General features: G+C 43.5%; 1 protein-coding gene across 4 annotated transcripts in view; it reads right to left on the bottom strand.

Annotated features, from left to right (window-relative positions):
- Positions 1-26,401, bottom strand: part of CRCP (CGRP receptor component) — a 40,386-nt gene that overhangs the window by 10,301 nt on the left and 3,684 nt on the right. For 2 of the 4 annotated variants that reach the window (XM_019031418.4, XM_055347001.2), the window contains exons 2-3: positions 16,720-16,756; positions 10,053-10,147 (exon numbers count right to left, since the gene is read on the bottom strand). The exons of 1 other annotated variant lie outside the window; for it this stretch is intronic. In XM_019031418.4, the coding sequence (XP_018886963.1) occupies positions 10,053-10,147; positions 16,720-16,756 (132 nt within the window). Of the gene's footprint in view, positions 1-10,052; positions 10,148-13,631; positions 13,731-16,719; positions 16,757-26,401 lie in introns of all 4 variants that reach the window. One more of the 4 variants, XM_019031417.4, reaches the window with a different exon arrangement.

The raw sequence follows: 26,401 nt of genomic DNA, 5'->3' as shown, positions 1-26,401 counted from the left end.
TGACTTATTATCTTAGTAAACAAAACAGGGACTAAAAGAGGCAGGAGTTAATACACAGAAATACAGGTACAGTGCCTCTGCCCTGAAAGCACTTTACCCAGCTGGAGAAAGAAGACAAATACATGTAAATTTTCACAACAAAAGATCTGAGTGACAGTTAGATATAGTGATCATCTGCCTCAAAGAAAGAAACAGCTCATTGCTGAAAGGGTGGCCGAATCATGTGGACTCTGAAAGACTACAGAACTTCAGAGGAGATCAAATGACTGCAGTGACCACCCCTGTGCAGGCAACAACTTCTACATTTCTCTCTCAATTTGACCCTGGGGCTGCAGATCCATGTTTCCAATCAGCTCAGTAAGTATTTATTGCATTAAAGACCTTCTGGAGTGAAAACATGAAGAAGCCACGACTCCTGCAGCCATGTGTTGGGGGAAGCAGAACACTTACCCACTCTCCCTGAGCCTCAGTTTCCTCATCTGTGAAATAGGAATGATAACAGTACTTAACTATCTTATGAGAGGATTAACAGGGATGAAAATCTTTCCAGAGGCCGTCGCTACCATTTATTGCTTGCTTTCCATGTGGAACTACATCAAATCCTCAGATTTCACTGACACTGAGAGAGTAAATAACTTGTCCACAGTTGCAAAGCTAGTAAATGGCAGAGAAGCTCCTGTTCGTGGCCATCTGCTTCTAGTGTACATGTGATAATGGATGGAAAGTGTCATAATGCCATCTGTCTCACGATAGTTTCTCCATAAATGGCAGTCATTATTAGGGCAGTTCTAGTCAATTTCTACTGCTTGTAATCCCCTAAATGTTTACTCTAGACTCAAGGAGGGAGACTCCACAGAGATGACCCTTGCACTAGACCCTGATGGCTTTTCAAAGCAAAAGGGATGGGAGGGACAGCCAGCCACGGCAGGAACAACACAAGGACGTGCCCAGAGGAAAGAAAGCTCCCGGAGTTTTAGGAAACAGCTAGAGAGGGGTGGGACATGGGGTGAAAGAGTCATTTGGGACAAGATCGAAAGGGCCCTGACTATCAAGAGGCTTGGGTGTGACTTGGTCAATATAGGAGAGCAATCAAGGAAGAGGGGCATGTTCTGGCTGGTGCTGGCAGCGATTCTGGAAGACCCAAGAAAATGGAGGCAGACAGTGAGGAATGCACTGTAACACCCCCTGGGTGAGTGAGAGTGAGTTATGAAGTTGGCCAGCAGCGGCAGGCATGCCAGTAAGCGTCTAAACACGTGAAACGCTTCCCGTCACCCTCAGGTAAAGTCAACAGGACTTGACAACTGCCTAGATTGGGTAGGATCGGGGAGGAGGAGTGAGGGAACAGATAGAGTCAAGGTTAGGTTGTTTAGAAAAAAAATACATTATTTAACATGAAATTTGAGTTTGTAGTACCTTTATAACTCTGAAGAGGCTTCTGTCAAAAAGTGTGTCTAGTTTGGTCTAAAACTAAAGGAAAAAAACCAGCACTAGATTTATTTGCAAGGAGTTACATGAAACCATGGAGTGGATATTATGGGTCCAGAGACCAACTGTGGAGTGAGTGAAGACCAGGACAGAACACCATAAAGTGCCTCCATTTAACGGGCCAGGAGAAGCCAGGCACGGTGGCTCACATCTGTAATCCCAACACTTTGGGAGGCTAAAGTAGGAGGATCACTTGAGGCTGGGAGTTCAAAAACAGCCTGGGCAACAAAGTGAGACTCTGTCTTTACAAAAAATAAAAATAAAACAATTAGCCAAGCATGGTGGCATACACCTGTAGTCCTAGCCACTCAGGAGGCTGAGGCAGGATTGCTTGAGCCCAGGAGTCTGAGGTTTCAGTGAGCTATGATCACACCACTGCACTCCAGTCTGGGAGACAGAGCGAGAAAAACAGGTTGACTGTGTCAATATAGAAGTCACTGAATTTGCCAACCAAGAGGTCATTGGTGGCCTGTGCAGTTCAGTGGAATGACAGCTGTGCTGACAACTGGACTCTGAGGACTGAGGAATGATTGTGGAGGAACGAACCTCTTGATAACACAGAAGTAAAAAAGCAGCTCCAGCCGAAGGAGGGAGGGTCTGGAAGGAGAGTGGAGAATGGCCACTGGCTGGGGAGACAAACACATGGAGAGGCTGAAATTCCAGGAGGGAAAAGTAAAGACCCTCAGAAACTGCTGCCCAAATCTCCAGCAAAGGGGCTCATGTTCCACCGAGACCACGGTGAGGGGAACCAGCAGCCAATCGGAAAGGACTGGAAGGGAGATGAGTTCATTCCGGTTAGTTTTCTCAGTTCCTGTCTGAGAGGTCTCCACGTGAAGAGGGAGAAGAGGGATCGCAAGGACTAAAAGCTACAGAGGATAGGTAACAAGATGACCAGAAGATCAGCAAAGACATTCACAACCGCTCCCTGAAAAACTCCAACTTGAGGTCAAACCACCAAGCAAGTTCCCTGTCCTACACCCAAGGAGCTGAGCACAGCTGTGGTCACAGCAGGCCCCCATGCACTCCACACTCCAGTCTGGGGTGGTGGAATTAAGGGGGTCAGCGCACAAACATTCCCTGCTGGCTTCAGAACCAAGCCACTTTCATTGTCTCTACTTTCTCCCCTTGCTTCTCAACTCCCTGCACCCTAGCTCTTGCCCAAGTGATCACCAAAAGTGTTCTTGCTTCAAGGGCCTGGTGCCTCCACACGGACAAATCCAGCGGTTGCTCCTCGGTCCTACTCCATCTGACACTGCTGATCATTCCCTCCTTAAAACTGCCTGCCCTCGGGGCTTCCATGACACCTTCTCTTTCAATTCTTTCCTGATCCGACTCTCCCTTCTTCATCTCCTTCTGGATTTTCTCTTCTCCCACGAGGCTCTGGCACTCTCATGGTGCTGACTTTCATCCTCTGACCCTCCTACTGACGTCCTCACCCAGGCCTCAAAATCTCAGCTACCACTACAGGCTGTAACCAAGAAGTCCATGCTTTCTGGAGACAGAGAGAGGAGAAGGACCAGAGAGCAGATCAGAGGCGGGGACGGGCAGCAGGGTGGGCGAGGTGGGAGAAGTGCACGTGGTTAATGACTATGAAAAAATAGAAAGAATGAATAAGATCTAGTATTTGATAGTCCAACAGGGTGACTACAGTCAACAATAATTTAATTGTACATTTAAAAATAACTACAAGAGTATAACTGAATGTGTTATGCTCACAAATATAACAAGAGCTGCAAGTTCCCAGAGGAGCCAGGCCCAGCCACAGTGAAGAAGCCTGCCGCTCCCTCTTCTGGCTGTTGGACAACAACGCTGCCTGAAGCGTTAACTCTTGGCAGAGTCATGGAAACAAGCAATTAATCAAAGGGTTGAGGTTAAAAGGATTAGAAAGCCTTTTAAAAAGATTTTTAAAAATCTTCGATTTTAGGATCATTAGTGGAAAAAAGGGAGCTAAGATCAATCCTTCTTGAATACTACAGTCTGCTTTAAATTTATATAGATCATGGCCAATCACGAATCAGCTTGCAAGACAATGCCTATGTATTTGTAGGTTTTTTGAACAGTATTTGTCCATACTTACAGTAGAAAAGATGTTGGGCTTAGGAAGCAATACATTAGCCCAAAGAGATGAAAAGAGGCCTTAAAAATCAACTGTTCGCACTTCTGCTATAGGAGAAGATGGAGGAAGCCCACGAAAGCCTTTCTCTCTCCACAGATTACAGTGAAAAATTTCGACACAGCCGGGCGCAGTGACTCATGCCTGTAATCCCAGCACTTTGGGAGGCTGAGGCGGCAAATCACCTGAGGTCAGGAGTTCGAGACCAGCCTGGTCAACATGGAGAAACCCCGTCTCTACTAAAAATACAAAAATTAGCGGTGATGGCATGCACCTGTAATCCCAGCTACTCAGGAGGCTGAGACAGGAGAATCGCTTGAACCCAGGAGGCGGCAGTTGCAGTGAGCTGAGACTGTGCCACTGCACTCCATCCAGCCTGGGTAACAAGAGCAAGACTCCAACTCAAAAAAAAAAAAAAAAAAAAGAAAAGAAGAAATCTCCAGACAAAAAACAAAAAAAATACCCGACTCTGAAAAGCAAACAAAAGCAGGTGGTCTGGGAGGGAAACAAAACCTGAGAACCATTTGGGGTGGAGGATGGATGTGAGTTTCTTGGGGCTTTTTCCCCTTTTCTCTCAGGGCCTCAATCCTGGTGCAGCTGCGGTGGCCCCACAAGCAGCTCCAACTCCAGGAGAAATCCAATCTTTCTCGCCAGGAGACTGAGAAAGGCTGGAGACCCAGGAGGAGCTCACAACTCAAGGGCAGCCCCCCAGGTGGGGACCAGCAACAGGCGTAGCCTGGAAGGGAGCCCTTGCTGTCCAGAGTGCCCAAGAGTCATTTTTCCCTTTTCCCTTTTCTACTTTCCCTGCTTTGCTCCAAGGACAGCTCTAGTAACAACCATACACAGGTGGGCAGGTAAACCTTTGAGAGAAACTCGGAACTTGTGGCTAGAGGACCCAAAAGGGGGTATCATGTGGGCCAGAGGGTAGGAGCAGGGAAGTTCCAGAGAGGAGAGCTAGAGAAGGGGACTCCTCCAAATTTGAGTATCAATCAACACAAATTCTAGATTCACCTGAGCTGTTTATGTGCAGAACAGCACCAAAACAGCAAGCATGGAACAGACCCAGCACAGCAAAGACCCCGAGTGAGAAGGGAACAAGTTCCACCGCCAGTCCAGTCCCATATGCAAAGACCCAGAGTAGGTTTCAAAACCAAATGACACTGAAATCCTTGCCCCGGAAGGCAAGACCGACTTGAAGTCTGAACCTAATTGGATTGACAGCCTCCTAAAACACAAACCAGAAGCTTTTAACAGGACCCAGAGTCTAAACAATATAATACTCAAATGCCCAGGATACAATCTACAATTACCTCGACCACGAAAATACGACTCATTCTCCAGGGAAAAGATAATCAACAGATGCCAAGCCCATGATGACATGTTAAAATTATCAAGATTCTAACTATTATAATAACTGGGGGAAAAAGTAAACATTCCTGAAATGAACGGAATAATACAAGTTCTCAGGAAAGAATAGAAGTTATAACAAATAACCAAATGGAAACTTTAGAACTGAAAAATACCTGAAATGAAAAATTCACTGGTAGGCTTGATAAAGGAAGATGCCAGAACAATCTGTGCATATACAGACAGATCAACAGAAATTATCCCATTAGACTCTGAGGCTGCAGTGAGCCTGAGGGTGCCACCGCACTTCAGCTTGGGCAACAGAGTGAAACCTTATCTCTACTAAAAAAAGAGACAGGAAAAAAAAGAGAAATTATTCCATTTGAACTACAAATTTTTTTAAAAAGGAACAGAGCCTCAAAGACCTGTACAGCAGTATCAGAGGTTTACCAGTTGTGTTTCTGGGAGCTGAAGAAAAGGAGGACAAAGAGATTGGGATAGAAAAAATATTTCAAAAATAGCTGAGAACTTCACAAATGTAGTAAGAAACATAAATTTACATAATCAAGAAGCTCAGCAAAAATAAACTGGGGAAAAAAAAGCTGAAATATATCATTATCAAATTACTGAAGACCAAATACTTGATAATCTTTTTTTAAATTTATTTAATTTTTTTTTTTTTTTTTTGAGACAAGAGTCTCGCTCTGTCCCCCAGGCCGGAGTGCAGTGGCGCATCTTGGCTCACTGCAAGCTCTGCCTCCCGGGTTCACACCATTCTCCTATCTCAGCCTCCCGAGTAGCTGGGACTACAGGCGCCCACCACCATGCCCAGCTGATTTTTTTTTTTTTTTTTTTTGTATTTTTTTAGTAGAGACGAGGTTTCACCGTGTTAGCCAGGATGGTCTCGATCTCCTGACCTTGTGATCTGCCAGCCTCGGCCTCCCAAAGTGCTGGGATTACAGGCGTGAGCCACCGCGCCCAGGCTAGTGAAGTGAAGCAGTAGGAGTAGAGGGGGATAAAAAAAATCTTAGCAGCCAGAGGAAAATGACACATTAGGGTTAGAGTGATAGCGGATTAAAATTTTTTTTTAATTAATTATTTTTCAAAATATAGAGATGGAGTCTCACAATGATGCCCAAGCTGGTCTCAAACTCCTGGCCTCAAGTGATCTTCCCGCCTCAGCCTCCCAAAGTGCTGAGATTATAGGCATGAGCCACTGCATCCAGCCTGATCACAGATTCCTAATCAAAAACTGTGACAGCCAGAAGTCACTGAAATGACATCTTAAAAGTTCTGAAGGAAAAGATCAATCAACCCAGTGAAATTATCCTTCAGGAATGAAACGAAATAATGACATTCTCAGCTAAATGAAAATAAGAGAATTTGTAGCCAAGAGACCTGTTCTCAGAAAAGTGCCAAAGGAAGTTCTTCCTGGTGAAGTAAATGATAAAAAGGACACAGGGCACTTCAGGAATAGAGAGGAAAAGAAATGATGACAAAAAGACTATTTTTGTTCTCTTAAGTTCTTTAAAATATGTAAGAATATAGAAAGTAAATGTAAAAACACTACTAATAGTATGCAGATTATATGTTTCAATGTATGTAGATTATATGTTATAAATACAACCATAACACAAAAAGAAGGTAAAGAGACTTATATACACTAACTGGTAAAATATTAACTCTGGACTATAAATGGTCAGGCATGCATATTATTAACCCTACTAGTAACCTAGTAGGGATCCCTTCAGTAACTACTAAAAACAAAAACAAACAAAAAGATACAGCCAAAAGGCTACAAATCTTTTTAGCTTTATAGATATAGAAAAAGCAAGTGACAACATTCAACATCCAATCTCAGCAATCTGAACTTCCTAAACCTGGTAAAAGACATTCATGGAAAACCTAAACTAGCATCATACTTAATGGTGAAGGACTGACTGTTTTCCCTTAATATCAGGGACAAGATGAGGATGTCTGCTCTCACCACTCCTACTCAACATCGTCCTGGAGGCCCCAGCCAGGGCAATGAAATAAGAAAAAGAAGGAAAAGCCATACAGATGAGAAAGAAGTAAAACTCTGTTTGCAAACACCATGACTTTCTGCATAGAAAATCCTAAAGAATACACTAAAAAAGTTCCTAGAACTAATAAGTGGATTTATCAAGGCTGAAGGGCATAAGATCAATATAAAGTCAGCTGTACTTCTATATCAGCAATCAACAACTGGAAATGAGCACCATTTACAATAGCACACAAAATTATGAAATAGGTATAAATCTAAAAAAATTTGTGCAGAACCTGTATGCTACACTGTTTTCATGGACTAGAAGGTTCAGTATTGGCGGGTTGTTTTTTTTTAACCTTTGACTGATCTTAAATTATTATTATTATTAAATTTTTTTTTTGAGACAGTCTCGCTCTGTCGCCAGGCTGGAGTGCAGTGGCGCAATCTCGGCTCACTGCAACCTCCATCTCCCACGTTCAAGTGATTCTCCTGCCTCAGCCTCCCGAGTAGCTGGGACTACAGGCGCCCCCGTCACCACACCCGGCTAATTTTTTGTATTTTTAGTAGAGACGGGGTTTCACCATGTTGGCCAGGATGGTCTCGATCTCTTGACCTCGTGATCCACCTGCCTCGGCCTCCCAAAGTGCTGGGATTATAGGTGTGAGCCACCGTGCCCGTCCGATCTTGAATTATTAATATTGTCAAGATGTCAATTCTCCCCCAAAACTGACCTATAGATGTAACGCAATCCCAATCAGAATCTCAGCAGGATTTGTTCCAGATATCAACAAGTCAATTCAAAAATGTATACATAGGCCAGGCACGGTGGCTCACACCTGAAATGCTAGCACTTTGGGCGGCCAAAGCAGGAGGATCACCTGAGGTCAGGAGTTCAAGACCAGCCTGGCCAATACAGTGAAACCCCATCTCTACTAAAAATACAAAATTGGCCAGGCACGGTGACTCACGCCTGTAATCCCAGCACTTTGAGAGGTTGAGGTGGATGGATCACCTGAGGTTGGGAGTTCGAGACCAGCCTGATCAACATGGAGAAACCACGTCTCTACTAAAAATACAAAACTAGCCAGGTGTGGTGGCAGATGCCTGTAATCCCAGCTACTGTGGAGGCTGAGGCAGGAGGAATCACTTGAACCCGAAGGCAGAGGTTGCGGTGAGCCAAGATTGCGCCATTGCACTCCAGCATGAACTCACAAGAGTGAAACTCCATCTCAAAAAAAACCAAACCAATAAAAAAAAAACGGGCTAGTTTTCTTCTCATGTAAACTCTTGATGTATGATGTTTTCAATTTTAAAAGGTTGAACTCATTCCAGACCAAGAAAAGGAACTGGAAACTACAAGAACTCACAGAAGATGATCAAGCCACTTTTGCCTCAAGCAAACACAAACGTCAAAAGACTTCACTGATCAACTTTATAAAAAGTACTTTAACTTGTCAGCCCTACTTTTCATTCAATTTGGTCTGAATTCTGGGAGTGGGGGTGATGCGATATGTCATACAAACTGGGACTCCAAGAAAAGATTTTTTTTTTTTTTGAGACAGAGTTTTGCTCTTGTTGCCCAGGCTGGAGTGCAATGGCGCAATCTTGGCTCACCGCAACCTCCGTCTCCCAGGTTCAAGCGATTCTCCTGCCTCAGCCTCCCTAGTAGTTGGGATTACAGGCATGTGCCAGCACGCCCAGCTAATTTTGTATTTTTAGTAGAGATGGGGTTTCTCCATGTTGGTCAGGCTGGTTAGAACTCCCAACCTCAGGTGATCCACCCACCTCAGCCTCCCAAAGTGCTGGGATTACAGGCATGAGCCGCCACGCCTGGCCAAGAAAAGATTTTTAAACCCCATTAAGATTTGTTCCTCATGGCACATGTATACATATGTAAGAAACTTGCACGTTGTGCACATGTACCCTAGAACTTAAAGTATAATTTTGAAAAAAAAGATAAATAAATAAATAAAAGAAGGAAGAAAGGTCTTCTGCATTTACCCATTCAAACCAGAGTTAGTACTTAATATAATATTTCAATTCTGTCTTGTTTTTTCCCCATTTCTACCACATTATCACATTTCCTTCCTTTCAAAACAATTTAACTTATTTTACTAATATTTTGAGATCAGCTCGTGACATTTAATGTTCTCAATAATTAGAGAAGAATTACTTTGGTTAGCCTAGAATATACTCACTTGTGTTTCTAAATTAGTAAGCTCATTTTCATCTAGATAATGGGAGGCTAGAGAGGTCCTGCTTTAAGAGTAGAACTATTGGTTCTACCAATTTTGGCTTGGAGGCACTGTGTCTGTAAGAACCAAGTGGCCCTGATACTCAGCTCTTGGTGTGAAGTGCTTTGTAAAGTTTATCTGAATTGAATCATTAGGGAAGAAGCAGTGTTAATAACATAGAAATGCTTGGCCCTGTTCACATTAATGGTTAATAAATAAGGTTGCATCATTTATGGCTTCTGGAGTCCAAAAAGGACATCTACACATATTGTTTCCATGAAGACACCACCCTTCACCCTTTCCCCAGCCTTGTGAGTTTAGCAGATGATCCTTATTCAGTGGTGAGGATAATGAAACTCAGAGAGGTCAAATACCTTTTCCAAGGTCATGGTGCTATAAGGGGCAGAAACTGGACTACAGCCCAGGTTCCCCGATTCCAAGCTTGTTATGCTGTGGTCAGATGCTAGCAGTTGGGAGTTAGCAGATATAAATAAACTGTATTTTGGCCCATTTGATTGAGATCTCTACCCATGACCTAAATTTGCCTTCTTTTCCATGAAGCATTTCCATTTCCCCTCACCCGTCTTTTTTGAGAATGTAAATTAATCTCTGCCAATTTTGCAGAATAAGCAGGCAGAGTAATACAGTATCACTAGGATAAATGAACTTTCTTCATTTATAAAAAAAAAAAAAAGATTTGTTCCTTACTGTAGTCCCTATGTCTAACTTTCAGTTGTTTCATCTCCAATACTATAATCCTTCTTTAAATCCAAACCCAGCCGAATATCAATACACGGTTGCTACGAATGTAGCAACTATCATTTCACCATGTGTCACTCTCATCCTACTTAAGAGATTTACTTACTTGGTCAACTTGTGGCTTTTCAATGCTGTGAGAAATTCTCTGACAATTTCAGGACTCTGGTGCCTGCATGGTGTTTTTGATATGTATTTTAACGTCTGGCAAAAAAAAAAAAAAAAGAAAAAAGCCAAGCATAAGACAAAGAACCCTGAATGAGAAAAAACGAAGGCAATGACTGTAATTAAAATTCTAAAATTTTGTTTGTAAAACTCCTGTAGAGGCTGGGCACGGTGGCTCACACCTGTAATCCCAGCACTTTGGGAGGCCGAGGTGGCCAAATCACCTGAGGTCAGGAGTTCGAGACCAGCCTGGCCACCATGGTGAAACCCCATCTCTACCAAAAATACAAAAAAATTAGCTGGGTGTGGAGGTGCACGCCTGTAATCCCAGCTACTAGGGAGGCTGAGGCAGGAGAAACACTTGAACCCGGGAGGCAGAGGTTGCAGTGAGCCGAGATCACACCATGGCACTCCAGCCTGGGTGACAGAGTGAGACTCTGTCTCAAAAAAAAAACAAAACAAAAAAAAACAAAAAAGAAAAAAAATCCTGTATAAAACAAAAAGGCATTCAGGAGAACCAATCTTCGTGTAATTGGAATTCCTGAAAGAGAAAACCAGTAGCTAGAAGAGGAAGAATAACTAATGAAATTTTAGGAGAAAACTTTTCTAATCTCAAAAAAAAAAAAAAAACCTCAATCTGACAATTGTGTTATATTTTGAACAATTTTTTTAAAGAGGGGGAACCCAAAGAATAAAATAAATTGCCATGAGTCTACATGGATATATACGACTGAATAAATAAACGGGTAAGAAGAGACAACTTTTTCTTTTTTTTTTTTTTTTGAGATGGAGTCTCACTGTCACCCAGGCTGGAGTGCAGCGGCACGATCTCGGCTCACTGCAAGCTCCGCCTCCTGGGTTCACACCATTCTCCTGCTTCAGCCTCCCAAGTAGCTGGGACTACAGGCGCCTGCCACCACGCCCAGCTAATTTCTTTTTGTATTTTTAGTAGAGACGAGGTTTCACCGTGTTAGCCAGGATGGTCTCGATCTCCTGACCTCGTGATCCACCCGCCTCGGCCTCCGAAAGTGCTGGGATTATAGGCATGAGACACTGCACCCGGCCAAGAATGAGAAAAATTTTTAAATCACTCTTAGGCAATTGTACCATAGTCATAACTACTGCAGGAAAGACCCACCAATAAATGCTAAAATTGATGGTTAAAAGCTTAAGCAAAGGGTAGGCTGTTTTCCTAGACGCAAAGCATCTCCCACAAAATATTTTTTAATTACTGTGGTGGTTTTAACATACAACCACAAATTCTTTGATATCCCTCCCTTCAAGAGGTGGAGCTTAATCCCCCCGCCCCGCTTCCCCTTGAATATGGGCTGAACTTGGTGAGTCCTTTCATCTTATTTATTTATTTATTTATTTATTTATTTATTTATTTGAGACAGAGTCTTGCTCTGTCGCCCAGGCTGGAGTGCAGTGGCGCAATCTCGGCTCACTGCAAGCTCCACCTCCCAGGTTCACGCCATTCTCCTGCCTCAGCCTCTCTGAGTAGCTGGGACTACAGGTGCCTGCCACCACGCCCGGCTAATTTTTTGTATTTTTTCTTTTTAGTAGAGATGGGGTTTCACCGTGGTCTCGATCTCCTGACCTTGTGATCCGCCTGCCTCGGCCTCCCAAAGTGCTGGGATTACAAGCGTGAGCCACCACGCCCAGCCAAATCCTTTCTAACATAATGTGGAAATGAAGAAACAGTAGATTTACAGTGGAGAAACCAGGCAGATACCATCTTAACGAAATGACCAAAGTTAACAACATCACCCATAAGAAACATCAATATCATGTACCCCCAGAAATCAGGACGCGAGAAGGGGAGATTACCTCTGTGGTACTCTTCCTCAAAAGCCATAGGTTTTGTGTAATCATAATAAAACATCAGGCAATCACAAATCAACGGACATTCTACAAAATACTTGACGAGCCTTTGGAAGTGTCAAGGTCATGGAAGACAAACGAAGAGTAAGGATATAGACTGAATGACATTATGGGGACATGTTAACTAAATATAAAATGGTATCCTGAACTGAATCCTGGAACCCAGAAGACAGCAATGGGAAAACAGGGCATTCAAATAAAATTTAAGTTTAGCTTAATAGTATGTACCAATGTTAATTTCTTGGTTTTGATCACTGTACCATGGTTATGTAAGATATTAACATCAGAGAAAACTATGGGAAGGGTACATGAGAACTCCCAGCACTGTCTCTACAACTTTTATGTAAGAGAAAAATGGCTGGGCACGGTGGCTCACGCCTGTAATCCCAGCACTTTCTTTACGTTTATGTAATGTAAGAGAAAAATGGCTGGGCATGGTGGCTCAAGCCTGTAATCCCAGCACTTTGGGAGGCTGAGGCAGGCGGATCACATGAGGTCGGGAGTTTGATACCCGCCTGACCAACATGGAGAAACCCCGTCTCTACTAAAAATACAAAATTAGCCGGGCGAGGTGGTGCATGCCTGTAATCCCAGCTACTCGGGAGGCTGAGGCAGGAGAATCGATTGAACCCGGGAGCCAGAGGTGAGCCGAGGTTGCGCCATGGCACTCCAGCCTAGGCAACAAGAGCGAGAATCCGTCTCAAAAAAAAAAAGAAAAATGATTTCAAAATAAAAAGATTTTTCTTTTTTTTCTTTGATTTGCAATGATGTGATGCTTTCTCGTGATTACACAGATTTTGTGGCTTTTGAGGAAGAATATAGATAAAATTTCGGAGGAATTATAATTACATATTTTGGAAGGAATCTCAAACTTGAAAAATAATAGCCTTAAGCGTGTAAGTTCCCAGCACTTTGGGACGCTGCAGTGGGAAGATCCCTTAAGCCCAGGAGTTGGAGACCAGCCTGGACAACAGCAACAAAAAATAGCCAGGCGTGGCAGTGGATGCCCATAGTCCCAGCTACTTGGGAAGCTAAGCTGGGAGCATCACCTGAGCCTAGGTTGAGGCTGCAGTGAGCTGTGATCCCCTTTCAAGGAGAAATGAAGGCAATATTTTACACTATTCCTTCTAACTTTGTAGCTGGCTAAACTCTAAACTTGACCAAACTCCTCTCACTTCTATAAACAGAATAAAAATCAGGTTAGAGTAGGCTGGGCGCGGTGGCTCATGCCTGTAATCCCAGCACTTTGGGAGGTCTAGGCGGACGGATCACGAGGTCAGGAGATCGAGACCATCCTGGCTAACATGGTGAAACCCTGTCTCTACTAAAAATACAAAAAATCAGCTGGGCGTGGTGGAGGGCGCCTGCAGTCCCAGCTACTCGGGAGGCTGAGGCAGAAGAATGGCATGAACCCGGGAGATGGAGCTTGCAGTGAGCGAAGATCACACCACTGCATTCCAGCCTGGGCGACAGAGCGAGACTCTGTGTCAAAAAACAAACAAACAAACAAAAATCAGGTTAGAATAAAACATTCAGATCATATAAAAAGCAATCTTGATTTCAGCTGCCAGTCATTGGGAGAATAAACCCCCCTCCCTCAATGGTACTTTAGGTAGGCCTGGCAGAAGCCCAGCCTTACTTCATAGGTGATAGTGTTCAAGTTCTGTTGCCCAGAGCTGTGTTTATTCTTTCCACTTTCTTTACGCTGCTCTTTCAGATCAGTTAGTAACTGAAATACCTAGGAGGAGATACAAAAAAGACATTTATGAACAAATTTGAGAAATATATCTATCCAAGGTCAGTGGTTTTGAAGGATAAACAGGAAAGTATAGTACTTCCTTTCACCCGCCCATCACCCAGCTTCCAACTCTTAGATTTGAGCAAATATGAGTCCCAGAGGCATATTACATTTTTAAAAAATGTTCTTTTATATAAGCCAAGTAATCCAAATTCATTAATTTACTTAAAATGTTTCCTATCAATATGTACATCACTAATCTGATCTCAAAAATATACTATTTGAAAGCAGATTTTCTTAAAGCAAATATTTTGTTAAAAAAGAATTCTGGGTCCAGGCATGATGGCTCACACCTGTAATCCCAGCACTTAGGGAGGGTGAGGTGGGCGGTTCATGAGGTCAGGAGATCAAGACCATCCTGGCTAACACAGTGAAACCCCATCTCTACTAAAAATACAAAAAATTAGCCGGACATGGTGGCGGCGCCTGTAGTCCCAGCTACTCGGGAGGCTGAGGCAGGAGAATCACTTGAACCCGGGAGGCAGAGGTTGCAGTGAGCCTGGATGGTGCCACTGTACTCCAGCCTGGGTGACAGAGCGAGACTCCATCTGAAAAAAAAAAAAAAAAAGAATCCTGCTTCTCTAGTATAAAAATCTAATATAATAATTTCTTTCTGGAAAAGAAAAATTTTGAGGCAAGTGATAAGACAGAGTTTACCCCCCAAAAAAGAAAGGAAAAAATGCTATGGATCTTTAGAAGCAAACTTTCCCACAAGGATAAAACATACATGTATTAGTGCTGGGGGCAGCGGGGAATCTTAGTCTCATTCCTGTTTTAGAGATTCTACCACAGAAGTGAAGAAAATGCAGGCTCACACACCATCACCAGATACAATACGACCCCTCTCATCTGCTGGTCCTTTCAGAAATAGTGGCATGAGATCAATAAATGCAATGTTTCCCCAATGGATAAAACACCCAAACACCTAGCAAAGTCCAAACTGGACAAGGAGGCTCCTAAAAGCCAAAGGCTTGGCCAAAAACCATTCAACCATTTCCTTCCTGTTCTAAGCTGCAACCACTTAAGACTGAGCCTTTAGGGAGGAAAGAATATGGCCAACTCTGTTTATTATACTACCTTCTTTTTTGTGGGGCGGGGGAGGGGAGCACCACAAGGGGGTAGGTTTCTTTCTTTCTTTTTGCTGTCTTACACTCTGGGAGCTTTTTTTTGGGGACACGGTCTCAAAAGCTGTCTCCCAGACTGGAGTACAGTGGTCATCACTGTAACCTCAAACTCCTGGGCTCAAGCGAACCTCCCCTCTGCCTTCCAAGTAGCTAGGACCATAGTAGGTGTTTGCTACCATGCCCAGCTAATTTATTTATTTTTATTTTTTTTTGAGACGGAGTCTCGCTGTCGCCCAGGCTGGAGTGCAGTGGCACAATCTTGGCTCACTGCAGGCTCCACCCCCCGGGTTCACGCCATTCTCCTGCCTTAGCCTCCCGAGCAGCTGGGATTACAGGCGCCCGCCACCTTGCCCGGCTAATTTTTTGTATTTTCAGTAGAGACGGGGTTTCACCGTGTTAGCCAGGATGTTCTTGATCTCCTGACCTCGTGATCCGCCTGCATCAGCCTCCCAAAGTACTGGGATTACAGGCGTGAGACACCGTGCCCGGCCGCTAATTTATTTTTTTAAGAGCTGGGGGTCTTGCTAGGTTTCCCAGGCTGAGCTCTAACTCATAGCCTCAAGCATTCTTCTCTCCTTGGCCTTCCCAAGTGCTGAGATTACAGGCGTGAGACACTGCACTTAACCTACTACCTTCTAGACCTCCTGAGTCTTTCTGAGTTTAGACTCTAGCACATGGAAAATTCAGTCAAGGTATAAATGGTTCTTTCTACACCTGGAGTGAGCCTATCAGATGGTTTTGCTAGTGCCAAATAGGAGGCAAAAATGCTGGAATATCTCCTCTCTTACCAACCTTTTTCCTTCTTTTCCTTTCTCCAGCAATCCCACCCTAAGCCCAAAAAATTCTACATTTCTTAATTTCTACTATTCAGAAAGGTGAGTCAACCAAACTCACTCTCTTTTTTTATTTTTTAAGTAGGGATGGGGTTTCACCATGTTGGCCAGGATGGTCTCGATCTCCTGACCTCGTGATCTGCTGGCCTTGGCCTCCCAAAGTGCTGGGATTATGGGCATGAGCCACTGTGCTCGGCTTAAACTCACTTTCAAAATAAGGATGTTAATACCCATAAGACTATTTGCAATGTATAAAAGCATTATAAATATATAAATATATCAAAGGTGATAATTAGGAAAAATCATAAAAATTTTAATGGGAAATTTTGCAGACAGAAACAGCCTTAAAATAGATGCTTCTATCCTATGACTACATCCCAAATGATGATTTGGAATCGTTGAGATTTAGAGAAGGTTGCCCCCTCTAAAATAGAGTCTTCCCAGCTTCCCTGAAGTACTATGTATAACGTGTCAAGCTTACACTATTCCAAGGTCCACCAGATGTTGCCATGTCTTATTTTAAAGTGGAAAATCCAAATAAATTCAGTCATTTCTTTTTTCTTTTTCTTTCTTTCTTTTTTTTTTTTTTTTTTTTTGAGACAGAGCCTTGGTCTATTGCCCAGGCTGGAGTGCAGTGGCACATCTTAGTTCACTGCAACCTCCGCCTCCTGGGTTCAAGTGACCCTCCTGCCTCAGCTGGGATCCGAAGTAGCTGGGACTACAGGCATGTGCCACCACACCCAGCTAATTTTTGTATTTTTAGTAGAGACTGGGTTTCACCATGTTGGCCAGGCTAGTTTTGAACTCCTGACCTCAAGTGATCCACCCGCCTCAGCCTCCCAAAGTGCTGGGATTACAGGCGTGAACCACTGCACCCAGCCTGAATTCAGTCATTTCTAACCAAAATGAATTTAACAATCTCAGGAGCAAAGGGCAAACTATCAGAGAGGAAAATGTAACAGTCCAATTTACCTCGTAGTTACTGAGAAGCGCAGAATTGGCATCCTTCCTGAAAAAGAAAAGTAAGCTATCATCAGTCTGGGCTCACACCCCTTTCTGGGTATCAAATTCTGTAAAAGAATTCCTGTCAAGATACAGTAGTCCACTTTTTGAATTTAGGGACTACAACCTAAAATTGAAACTGAGAAATGTCCTAAGTCCAACATGGTTTAGCTAGCTGTGGGCAATTTCAGAGTAGACTTGGGAACAAAGTGCTGTCCCATCCCACAGCCATGTCCTCTCCCCATTACTATCTGCCTCCCATCAGCTATTGACATCTTGGGCAGCCACGTCCTCCTGCTGAATCAACAGAAATGGCCCACTTAACACCAATGTCACCACTGGGAATTCCAGCCACGGGCAAGTATCCTGCCAAATATCTGCCATGCTCCCAGGGTGTTCACCACCTACGTCAACTCAACAGGTACAGTCAGGGTGGCAAGCAGTGGCCAAAAGCCTGGTTCCCTGTGTAACAGTTAATCCAGGCAATATGCCATCTTTCCTGAGTGAAGAAACACAACGATGTGACGTATATTAAATCACAATCGATCCACTCTACAATAGCATATCAGAAAGCATTGTTTTCGGCAGTCTGGAGGCAGCGTAGTATGACAAAGAACATAGTTTTGAAATCAGATTTGGGTTCATGTTCTAGCTCTGCCACTTATGTGCTGTGAGAATTTTAGTTAAGTTAATTACTCCTTAAGTTTTCCTTCTAAAATAAAAATGGGATGAAACTAGTATCTAAAAGTATGGCCTGGATTCTAAATCCAGCTCCTGAATTCTTTGGCCATGTGAATCTAGGCAAGTTACTTAATCTCATTATGCTTACATTTCCTGTCTATGAAACGGCAACTATAGTATCAACCTTGTAAGACTGTTCACAGGGTTCACTGGAAACACGTAAAGTACCTGGAACATAGTAAGTGCTCAATAAGCACCAACATTATCATTACTACTATCTGGGCAACTACCACTACCACCAGCAACTCCTACCTCATCAAACTGTTATGATAAAATGAGACAACAAATTTTAAAAGTTTAGAATAGTTCTTGGTACTTGTATTAACATCTCCATAATGGAAGGCTATTATTTGTAAAAGATATTATCTCAGTTAATTCTCACTGAAAACCCTGTGATGTAGGAGCTATTCGTATGATTCCTACTCTGCAGAGATAAAGCACAAGACTCAGAAATTAAGTAACTTGCTCAAGGTCACACAGTAAGAAGTCTAAATAAAGTGGAAGGTAACTATGGAACTGTGGGAAATGAGACGGAACTGGATGAATGGAAACTGGTCATGCAGAATCCTTAAAAATCAGGTAGAGGGGTCTGCACTTGATATAATGTGCAACAGAGACCTCTGTATGTTCTTAAACCAGGAGTGTGGCGAGATGATGCAAATGATGACCCAAGACTTCAAAAGCATGGGCCAGATAGGTGACTTCCCAGTCAATAAATAAAGCAAAACTAACAGTGGTTCACAAAGAGATAGACCTCGGCCTTAGGTCATCAGCACAGTGATGTCAGCACTATAATCAAATCAGCTCTGTGAAGCTTACCAAATGCTACCAGTGATTCAAGCTACAATTTCACAAAAGTGCTGCTTTGCCCAAATGACCACAAACACACTCAAGTCCCAAAAAGTATCATATTTGAAAGGAATCTAACACAGGAAAGACAATGCATAATTAGTGCATGTGACAGAGTTCATTTAAAATTGAAAATGACAAATCAAACCACATGTCATCTTTGCCTGCTTAATCAGGAAATCTGCCCACTGGCTTCCTCCTATCTTTGCTTGAAATTGAGTTATAACTCTCTGTGCTCTCCAAAATATGAGGCATTAAAACATCCCTTCCTGGAATACTTGACTGGAGAAAAAATATGAATGTTTTCTCTCTTCAGGGCCAATGGATCCATCACAGGTGCACTGTTACAACTTTATTTCCAAATAATGGCCCCTTCTCTGTCATTCAGAATATTCCACATCGTGGGAAATTTGTCCTTGGCCACTCCAAGTTACTACCCCACTAAACAAGTCAATAGTGTAATGCAAGAATCCAAAGAACACCCTCTGCCTCTTCTAGAACGAATATAAAAGGAGGAAAACTCTCTTTCACATAAGTTTTAATGAATCTGTGTTTTGGGATCAAGAGAACCAATTGATGTTTACACAGGTACTCTGTGTAACAGACTCTGGCTGACAGAAGCTGATTTATTCATTGATTTTATCAGGAAGATAAATTTTTTTAAAACCCAGCTAAATATTCACAGAATAAATGCCAATCAACGTATGCTAGGCCTTTCTTTATTTAATAAAATGTCAAGAGGTACTTTATCTACCTTTTATGAAGTCCTAAACGAGCTGTATGTATTGGGGAATTTTTTTAAAGGCAGTTTTTATCTTTGAGAAGTTACTGTAACCACCATTAAACGACAGGTTGTTGGCAACAGGATATGGTGAAACCAGACAGACATCAACTTAATCAAGTTATCCAATTTCACAGCACCAATGATGTGACGCATGAGAAAGACACATCCCTCAGAGCAATCCAGCCCCAAGATGTTTAATTCAAATCTACCCATGAGGATATAATCAGAGAATTCCAAATTGAGGAACAGTCTTCAAAACAACTGGGTTAAATTTAGACTCTTCAAATATCAATGTCATCTGTCACGGTGCCAATGTCACAAAAAGAAGCTAAGGAAACTTCCAGAGGAAAGGAAATTAAAGAAACATGACAACTAAATGCAATGTGTAGTTCTTCACTGGATCCTGAATTGGGAGGAAAAAGAACACTATTATGGCAACTGAAGAAATGTGAGTTTACATTGTATCTTAATAATAGTAGATTATCAGCGCTAAGTTTCCTGAGTGTGATAAGGCGACTGTAGCTACATAGAATGCCCTTTTTCAAGAAGGGGTGAAATGATCTGCTATCTACAACTCTCTAATGGTTCAGTAAAGTAAGTGTGTGCACCTGTGTATGGAGAGAAAGCTCATGCCTGTGCAAAAGAAATAAGGGAATGCCAGGCATTGTGGCTCACACCTGTCATCCCAGCTACTCCGGAGGCTGAGACAGGAGGATCACTTCGTCCCGGAGTTTGAATCCAGCCTGGGCTCAAGTGTCTCTAATCAAAAAAAAGAAAGGAAGAAAGAAAGGAAGGAAGGAAGGGAAGGAAGGAGGAAGGAAGGAAGGGAGGGAGGGAGAAAGGAAGGAAGGGAGGGAGGGAGGGAGGAGGGAGGGAAAAGAAAAAAAAGAGAAAAAGGAAAAGGCAGCAAATATCAGAATCAAAATGTTAACAAGTGGTGACTCTAGGTAACGCGTATACAGGTATTTGTGGCATTCTTTTTATTTTTAGTTTTTTTTTTTTTTTTTTTGAGAAGGAGTCGCGCTCTGTCTCCCAGGCTGGAGTGCAATGGTGCGATCTCGGCTCACTGCAAGCTCCGCCTCCCTGGTTCATGCCATTCTCCTGCCTCAGCCTCCCAAGCAGCTGGGACTACAGGCACCCGCCACCAGCCTGGCTAATTTTTTGTATTTTTGGTAGAGACGGGGTTTCACTGTGTTAGCCAGGATGGTCTCGATCTCCTGACCTCGTGATCCGCCCGCCTCGGCCTCCCAAAGTGCTGGGATTACAGGCGTGAGCCACTGGGCATGGCTTTTTTTTTTTTTTTTTGAGACGGAGTCTCTGTCACCCAGGCTGGAGTGCAGTGGCGCGATCTTGGCTCACTGCAAGCTCCGCCTCCCAGGTTCACGCCATTCTCCTGCCTCAGCCTCCGGAGTAGCTGGGACTACAGGCGCCAGCCACCACGCCCGGCTCATTTTGTGTATTTTTTTAGTACAGACGGGATTTCACCATGCTAGCCAGGATGGTCTCGATCTCCTGACCTCATGATCCGCCCGCCTCGGCCTCCCAAAGTGCTGGGATTACAGGCCTCAGCCACTGCGCCCGGCCCCCCTTGTTTTTTTTTTTGAGACAAGAGTTTCGCTCTTGTTGCCCAGGCTGGAGTGCAATGGCATGATCTCAGCTCACCATAACCTCCACTTCCCGAGTTCAAGCGATTCTCCTGCCTCAGCCTCCCAAGTAGCTGGTATTACAGGCATGAGCCACCACACCTGGCTAATTTTGTATTTTTAGTAGAGACGGGGTTTCTCCATGTTGGCCAGGCTGGTCTCAAACTCCTGACCTCAGGTGATCTGACCGCTTTGCCCTCCCAAAGTACTGGTATTACAGGCGTGAGCCACCATACCAGGCCTCTAAAAGTTTTTTAGAGCTACTAGAACTTAATAGACGTATCTAGCAATTATAAACGTAGAAGCTGTTGATCTCTACAAAGCAGGAACTGTCTGCTCTACAGCTAACACTTTAGTATTATGTAATATATTCACATGCAATCAGACTTCTAGAAACTGCTTACCTATACAAAACTTCATATTCTCCTGTAGGACTTAGAATAGTACTCATTTTACGCCAGGCGCAGTGGCTCACGCCTGTAATCCCGGCACTTTGGGAGGCCAAGTCGGGCGCATCACGAGATCAGGAGATCAAGACCATCCTGGCTAACACGGTGAAACCCCGTCTCTACTAAAAATACAAAAAATTAGCCGGGCGTAGTGGCGGGCACCTGTAATCCCAGCTACTCAGGAGGCTGAGGCGGGAGAATGGCGTGAACCCGGGAGGCGGAGCTTACAGTGTGCCGAGATGGGGCTACTGCACTCCAGCCTGGGCGACAGAGCGAGACTCCATCTGAAAAGAAAGAAAGAAAGAAAGAAAGAATAGTACTCATTTTATTGACATGTGTTTAAAGCAAATACTCTAAGTGCATTTTAAAGACTGTCTAGAAAAAAGTCCAGGGACTTGTGCACACAGAGGAGAGACCACGTGAGAACACAGCAAGAAGTTTGCAATCTGCAAGCTCAGGCAAGAGGCCTCAAAAGAAACCAAACCTGCTACACCTTGATCCAGTCTCCCGAACTGTCAGAAAACAAGTGTTTGCTGTCTAAGCCACCCAGTGTCTGGTGCTTTCTAAAAGCAGCCCTGGCAAATTAACATAGCAATGCTTGAGTAAAAACAAAACAAAACAAAACAAAACGTCTAAATCTATACTACAGGCAGGCAGTTACTTAATTTCCTTAAGTAATGAATTAGATGACTGAAGCTGACTTTCCATTTGACACTTCTTGTAAAATTTGCTTAAAATGGTGAGTCAATTAAGTGGATGTAAACAACTACTTGAGGAAACTGAATTCCAAATAAACAGAACAAAATGATCTCTTGGTGGACTTTCCTTAGAAGCAAACACATACACAAATGGCGCATGCAAACAGTGCCTTTTTTTTTTTTTTTTTTTTTTTTTGAGACGGAGTCTTGCTCTGTCGCCCAGGCTGGAGTGCAGTGGCGCGATCTCAGCTCACCGCAAACTCCGCCACCCGGGTTCATGCCATTCTCCTGCCTCAGCCTCCCAAGTAGCTGGGACTACGGGCACCCACCACCACGCCCGGCTAATTTTTTGTATTTTTAGTAGAGATGGGTTTCACTGTGTTAGCCAGGATGGTCTCGATCTCCTGACCTCGTGATCCACCCACCTCGGCCTCCCAAAGTGCTGGGATTACAGGCGTGAGCCACTGTGCCCAGCCAAACAGTGCCTATTAATTGCCGCACAGTCAACTCTTACGCAGGCAATGACGAAAAGAATTGCTCAAATTCTCCTATGCCCAACCTATGCTATCAAGTCATGCTCTGAAAACCTAAACTCTGGTACAAGCAAACAGAGCAGCTTCTGAAGTCAATGAACAACTTAACTTGTAGCATTCTCTTGGGAGCTAGCAAATGAGTATCCTCTTTCCAGTCCTGTTACTGAGTTGTTATAGTACCTATTACCCACCTTTTCTAAATATGAGTATTTCCGGCTGTAAAAGGAAAGAAATCCTGACACTACCTCAAAAAGATGGTACAGAGGATAATGTCTATTTTCCCAATTATATATATTACGTTCAAGAATAAAAGAGTGGATACAAACTTTTCCAGCCATGTAAATGATCATTTATAGACAAAGCCAAATAGCAAATACCTTATATATAGAAATACCTAATTTTGCTATATAAATATTTTGCCTGGTGGCGCATACCTGTAGTCCCAGCTAGTCAGGAGGCTGAGGCAGAAGAATCGCTCGAACCCAGGAAGTGGAGATTGCAGTGAGCTGAGATTGCACCACTGCACTCTAGCCTAGGTGATGGAGTGAGACTCCATCTCAAACAAAAAAAAAAAAATTGTATGCTTTTACTTGACGAAAATACATTTCCAAGTAATGGTCAAGAAATTTTTATTTTTAAATTGTCAATCAAATAAAGCATAAATATTCCTCCCCTTAAATAAATTTCTGGGCCAGTGCGGTGGCTCATGCCTGTAATCCCAGCACTTTCGGAGGCCGAGGCGGTAGAATCACCTGAGCTCAGGAGTTCAAGACCAGCCTGGCCAACATGATGAAACCCCATCTCTACTGAAAATACAAAAATTAGCCAGGCAGCTACCCAGTAGGCTCAGGCAGGAGGATTGCTTGAATTCGGGAGGCGGAGGTTGCAGTCAGCCGAGATTGCGCCATTGCACTCCAGCCTGGGTGACAAGAGCGAAACTCCATCTCAAAAAAAAAAGAAGAAATTTCAGGTATTATTATTATTATTATTATGTATTAGTTACTTAGTAGGTATTTCCTCAATAAGAATTTTAAAAAGTAGCAAAAACTTAGGGGAGCTGTTCATTGTGCCTCCTCACTTCAGGTTCTGGGAGTGTCTGATAGAGGTACAATATACAGGCATTTCCTGGTGTTCACTGGAGATTGGTCCCAGGACCCCCACATATACTAAAATCCAAACATGCTTGTGTCCCAGAGAGCCTTGCAGAACCAGCAGCTAGGAAGCCAGCTCTCCACATACGTGGGTATATTCTCATCCCTCAAATACTATATTTTCATTCTCTGTGTTTGGTTGCAGATGTGGAACCTGCAGATATGGAGGGCCAACTGCATTTATTTTTTAAAATCTGCGTATAAGGAGATCCATGAAGTTCAAGCTCATGTTGTTCAAGGGTCAACTGTATCTGCAACTCAAGGTTCTGCTAAAGATCCTAAGGAGCAGACTTCCAAAGGTCACGCCTCCTGTTGAAGACCAGGTGAGGACCAGAAGTTAGGCTTCCAGACCTTTCCACTCCAGGGCCCTTCCACTCCCAAATCACATGTCTATCTCAGGAAACCTCATTTTCCCATGAATTACTGGCTGCAAAATTCTTGATTGGTTACAGAAAGTCACTGACTACTTGGCAGAAGGGGACAGGCTGTTACAAGAACAAAACCCCGTGATTCAAACCATTTCACTTAGGAAAATCAGAAAAGTTACACGCCTAGCAACTAGGATGCTAGCTAATGAATTTATACAGTCGGCTTTCCTTAGCCTCAGGTTCCAAATCCTTAGATTCAACCAACCTCAAATGAAAAACATGCAAAAAACATTTTTTTTTTCTTTTTTTTTGAGACGGGGTCTCGCTCTATCGCCCAGGCTGGAGCGCAGTGGTGCGATCTTGGCTCACTGCAAGCTCCACCTCCCGGGTTCACGCCATTCTCCTGCCTCAGCCTCCCAATAGTAGCTGGGACTACAGGCGCCCGCCACAGCGCCCAGCTAATTTTTTCTATTTTTAGTAAAGAAGGGGTTTTACTGTGTTAGCCAGGATGGTCTCGATCTCCTGACCTCATGATCCACCCCACTCAGCCTCCCAAAGTGCTGGGATTACAGGCATGAGCACCCGGCTGCAAAAAAAATTTTTAAGAAAATGCTACATTGTTGCTGACATGTACTATGTAGTTAGGCCTAGGATGGCTGCCTCTACACTGAACATGGATAGACTGCTTTTTGTCATTATTCCCTAAACAACACAGTACAACTACTATTTACACAGCCTTTACATTGCATCAGATATGACAAGTTGGTTGATAATCAAACAGTTTTTCCTCTGCTCTCACTCGACAACAATCAATACAGAAGACTTCTGTGACCAGATGTGTGGGGATTTCTCTCTACCAATAAACAAGCAATCAATTCTGCAGCCAACACCAGCTGGATACCTTCCAATCCAATTCAATTCAGACACTATCTGAAAACAGTGTGAGATTCCACAGGCTGAGGGCTCAGTCCCAGAAGACTGCCCCTACTTCAGACAGCAGTCACACAAGTCAGGGCCTCCAGAACTTCTCAACCGCGGGCTTCAAGCTGCAGTTCCCAAGACCTCCTCTTTAGGCTTCATTAATTTGCTAGAATGGCTCACAAAACACCTACTTAGGTTTACTGGTTTATTATAAAGGATATTACCAAGCATACAGATGAAGTGGTGCACAGGGTGAGGGATGGAGAGGGGGTGCAGAGCTCTATGCCCTCCCCAGGCATACCACCCTCCAGAAACTTCCACCTGTTAGGCTATCCAGAAGTTCTCTTGGGCGTTTTGTAGATATTTCATTAGAGAGATGATTGAAGCAGGCCAACCTCACAGTAATTGACTGGACAGAGAGTGTGATCTAATACTAAGACTGAGTGCAGACACCCAGCAAGGCCCATCCAGATTCTCCCTGGCCTCTCTGTGTGGTATTCCTTCCTACCGGGTAAGGGGCAGGACCCCCTCTGAAACAATCAGACAAGATAGGTCAGAGAATTTCTTTACAACCAGCTCTAAGACAGAAAGGCAGGGGATGATTAGAGGGCAAGAGACAGACAGAGCTTCTGTTTTCTGAGGCCTGCTTCTGAGGCTTAGAGTGCCCCAACATTCTAACAAAAGACTGTCTTTCACCTTTACTGCTCTGAAGCTGTCCCAAGGCCGCTTCAGGAACCTTGGACAAAGGACAAATACTTTAACAAAAGTTATGCTTACTGTTTTAGTCATTTAGGAAGTAATAAAGGCTATGGTAGTTATGAGCCAGGAACCATGGACAAAAACTGGTATTACATGTCATGGTATCATAATAAGTCATCTAGAGACGATTTAAAGTATATGGGAGAATGTGCATAGATTATATGCAAATACTACACCGTTTTATATCAGGGACTTGAGCATCTGTATACACAGGGGGTCCCAGAACCAATCCCCCAAAGACGCTGAGAGATGACTATATTTATGAAGCTAATAAAGTATTGTTATATTACTTTATTGAACAAGTATTTGCTGAATGCCTACTGTGTGCCAGATGCAATGCTACGCACTAGGTGAACAGACGCTGGTCCCCACCCTCCAAACAAGTAAACATACATTTATCACTGCAACTTGTAATTATTTGAGGGAAAGTAAATCAAGGTACTATGAAAGACAAAAAGAACTTATGTTAGTTAGACTTACTGAAGACGAAAGGCAACTTTGAAAAGGGACACAACCTTCAAGAACAGGTGCCCAGGTGTGGTGGCTCACGCCTGTAATCCCAGCACTTTGGGAGGCTGAGGCAGGCAAATCACCTGAGGTCAGGAATTCAAGACCAGTCTGGCCAACATGGAAACCCCGTCTCTACTAAAAATACATAATTTAGCTGGGCGTGGTGGCACACGCCTGTAATCCCAGCTACTTGGTAGGCTGAGGCACGAGAATCTTGAACCCTGGAGGCACAGGTTGCAGTGAGCT

This window comes from Gorilla gorilla, chromosome 6, assembly GCF_029281585.2.
Source record: "Gorilla gorilla gorilla isolate KB3781 chromosome 6, NHGRI_mGorGor1-v2.1_pri, whole genome shotgun sequence".
Lineage (NCBI taxonomy): Eukaryota > Metazoa > Chordata > Mammalia > Primates > Hominidae > Gorilla > Gorilla gorilla.
The sequence above is the reverse complement of the archived record's forward strand: the minus strand, read 5'-3'. Positions and strand labels throughout refer to the sequence as shown.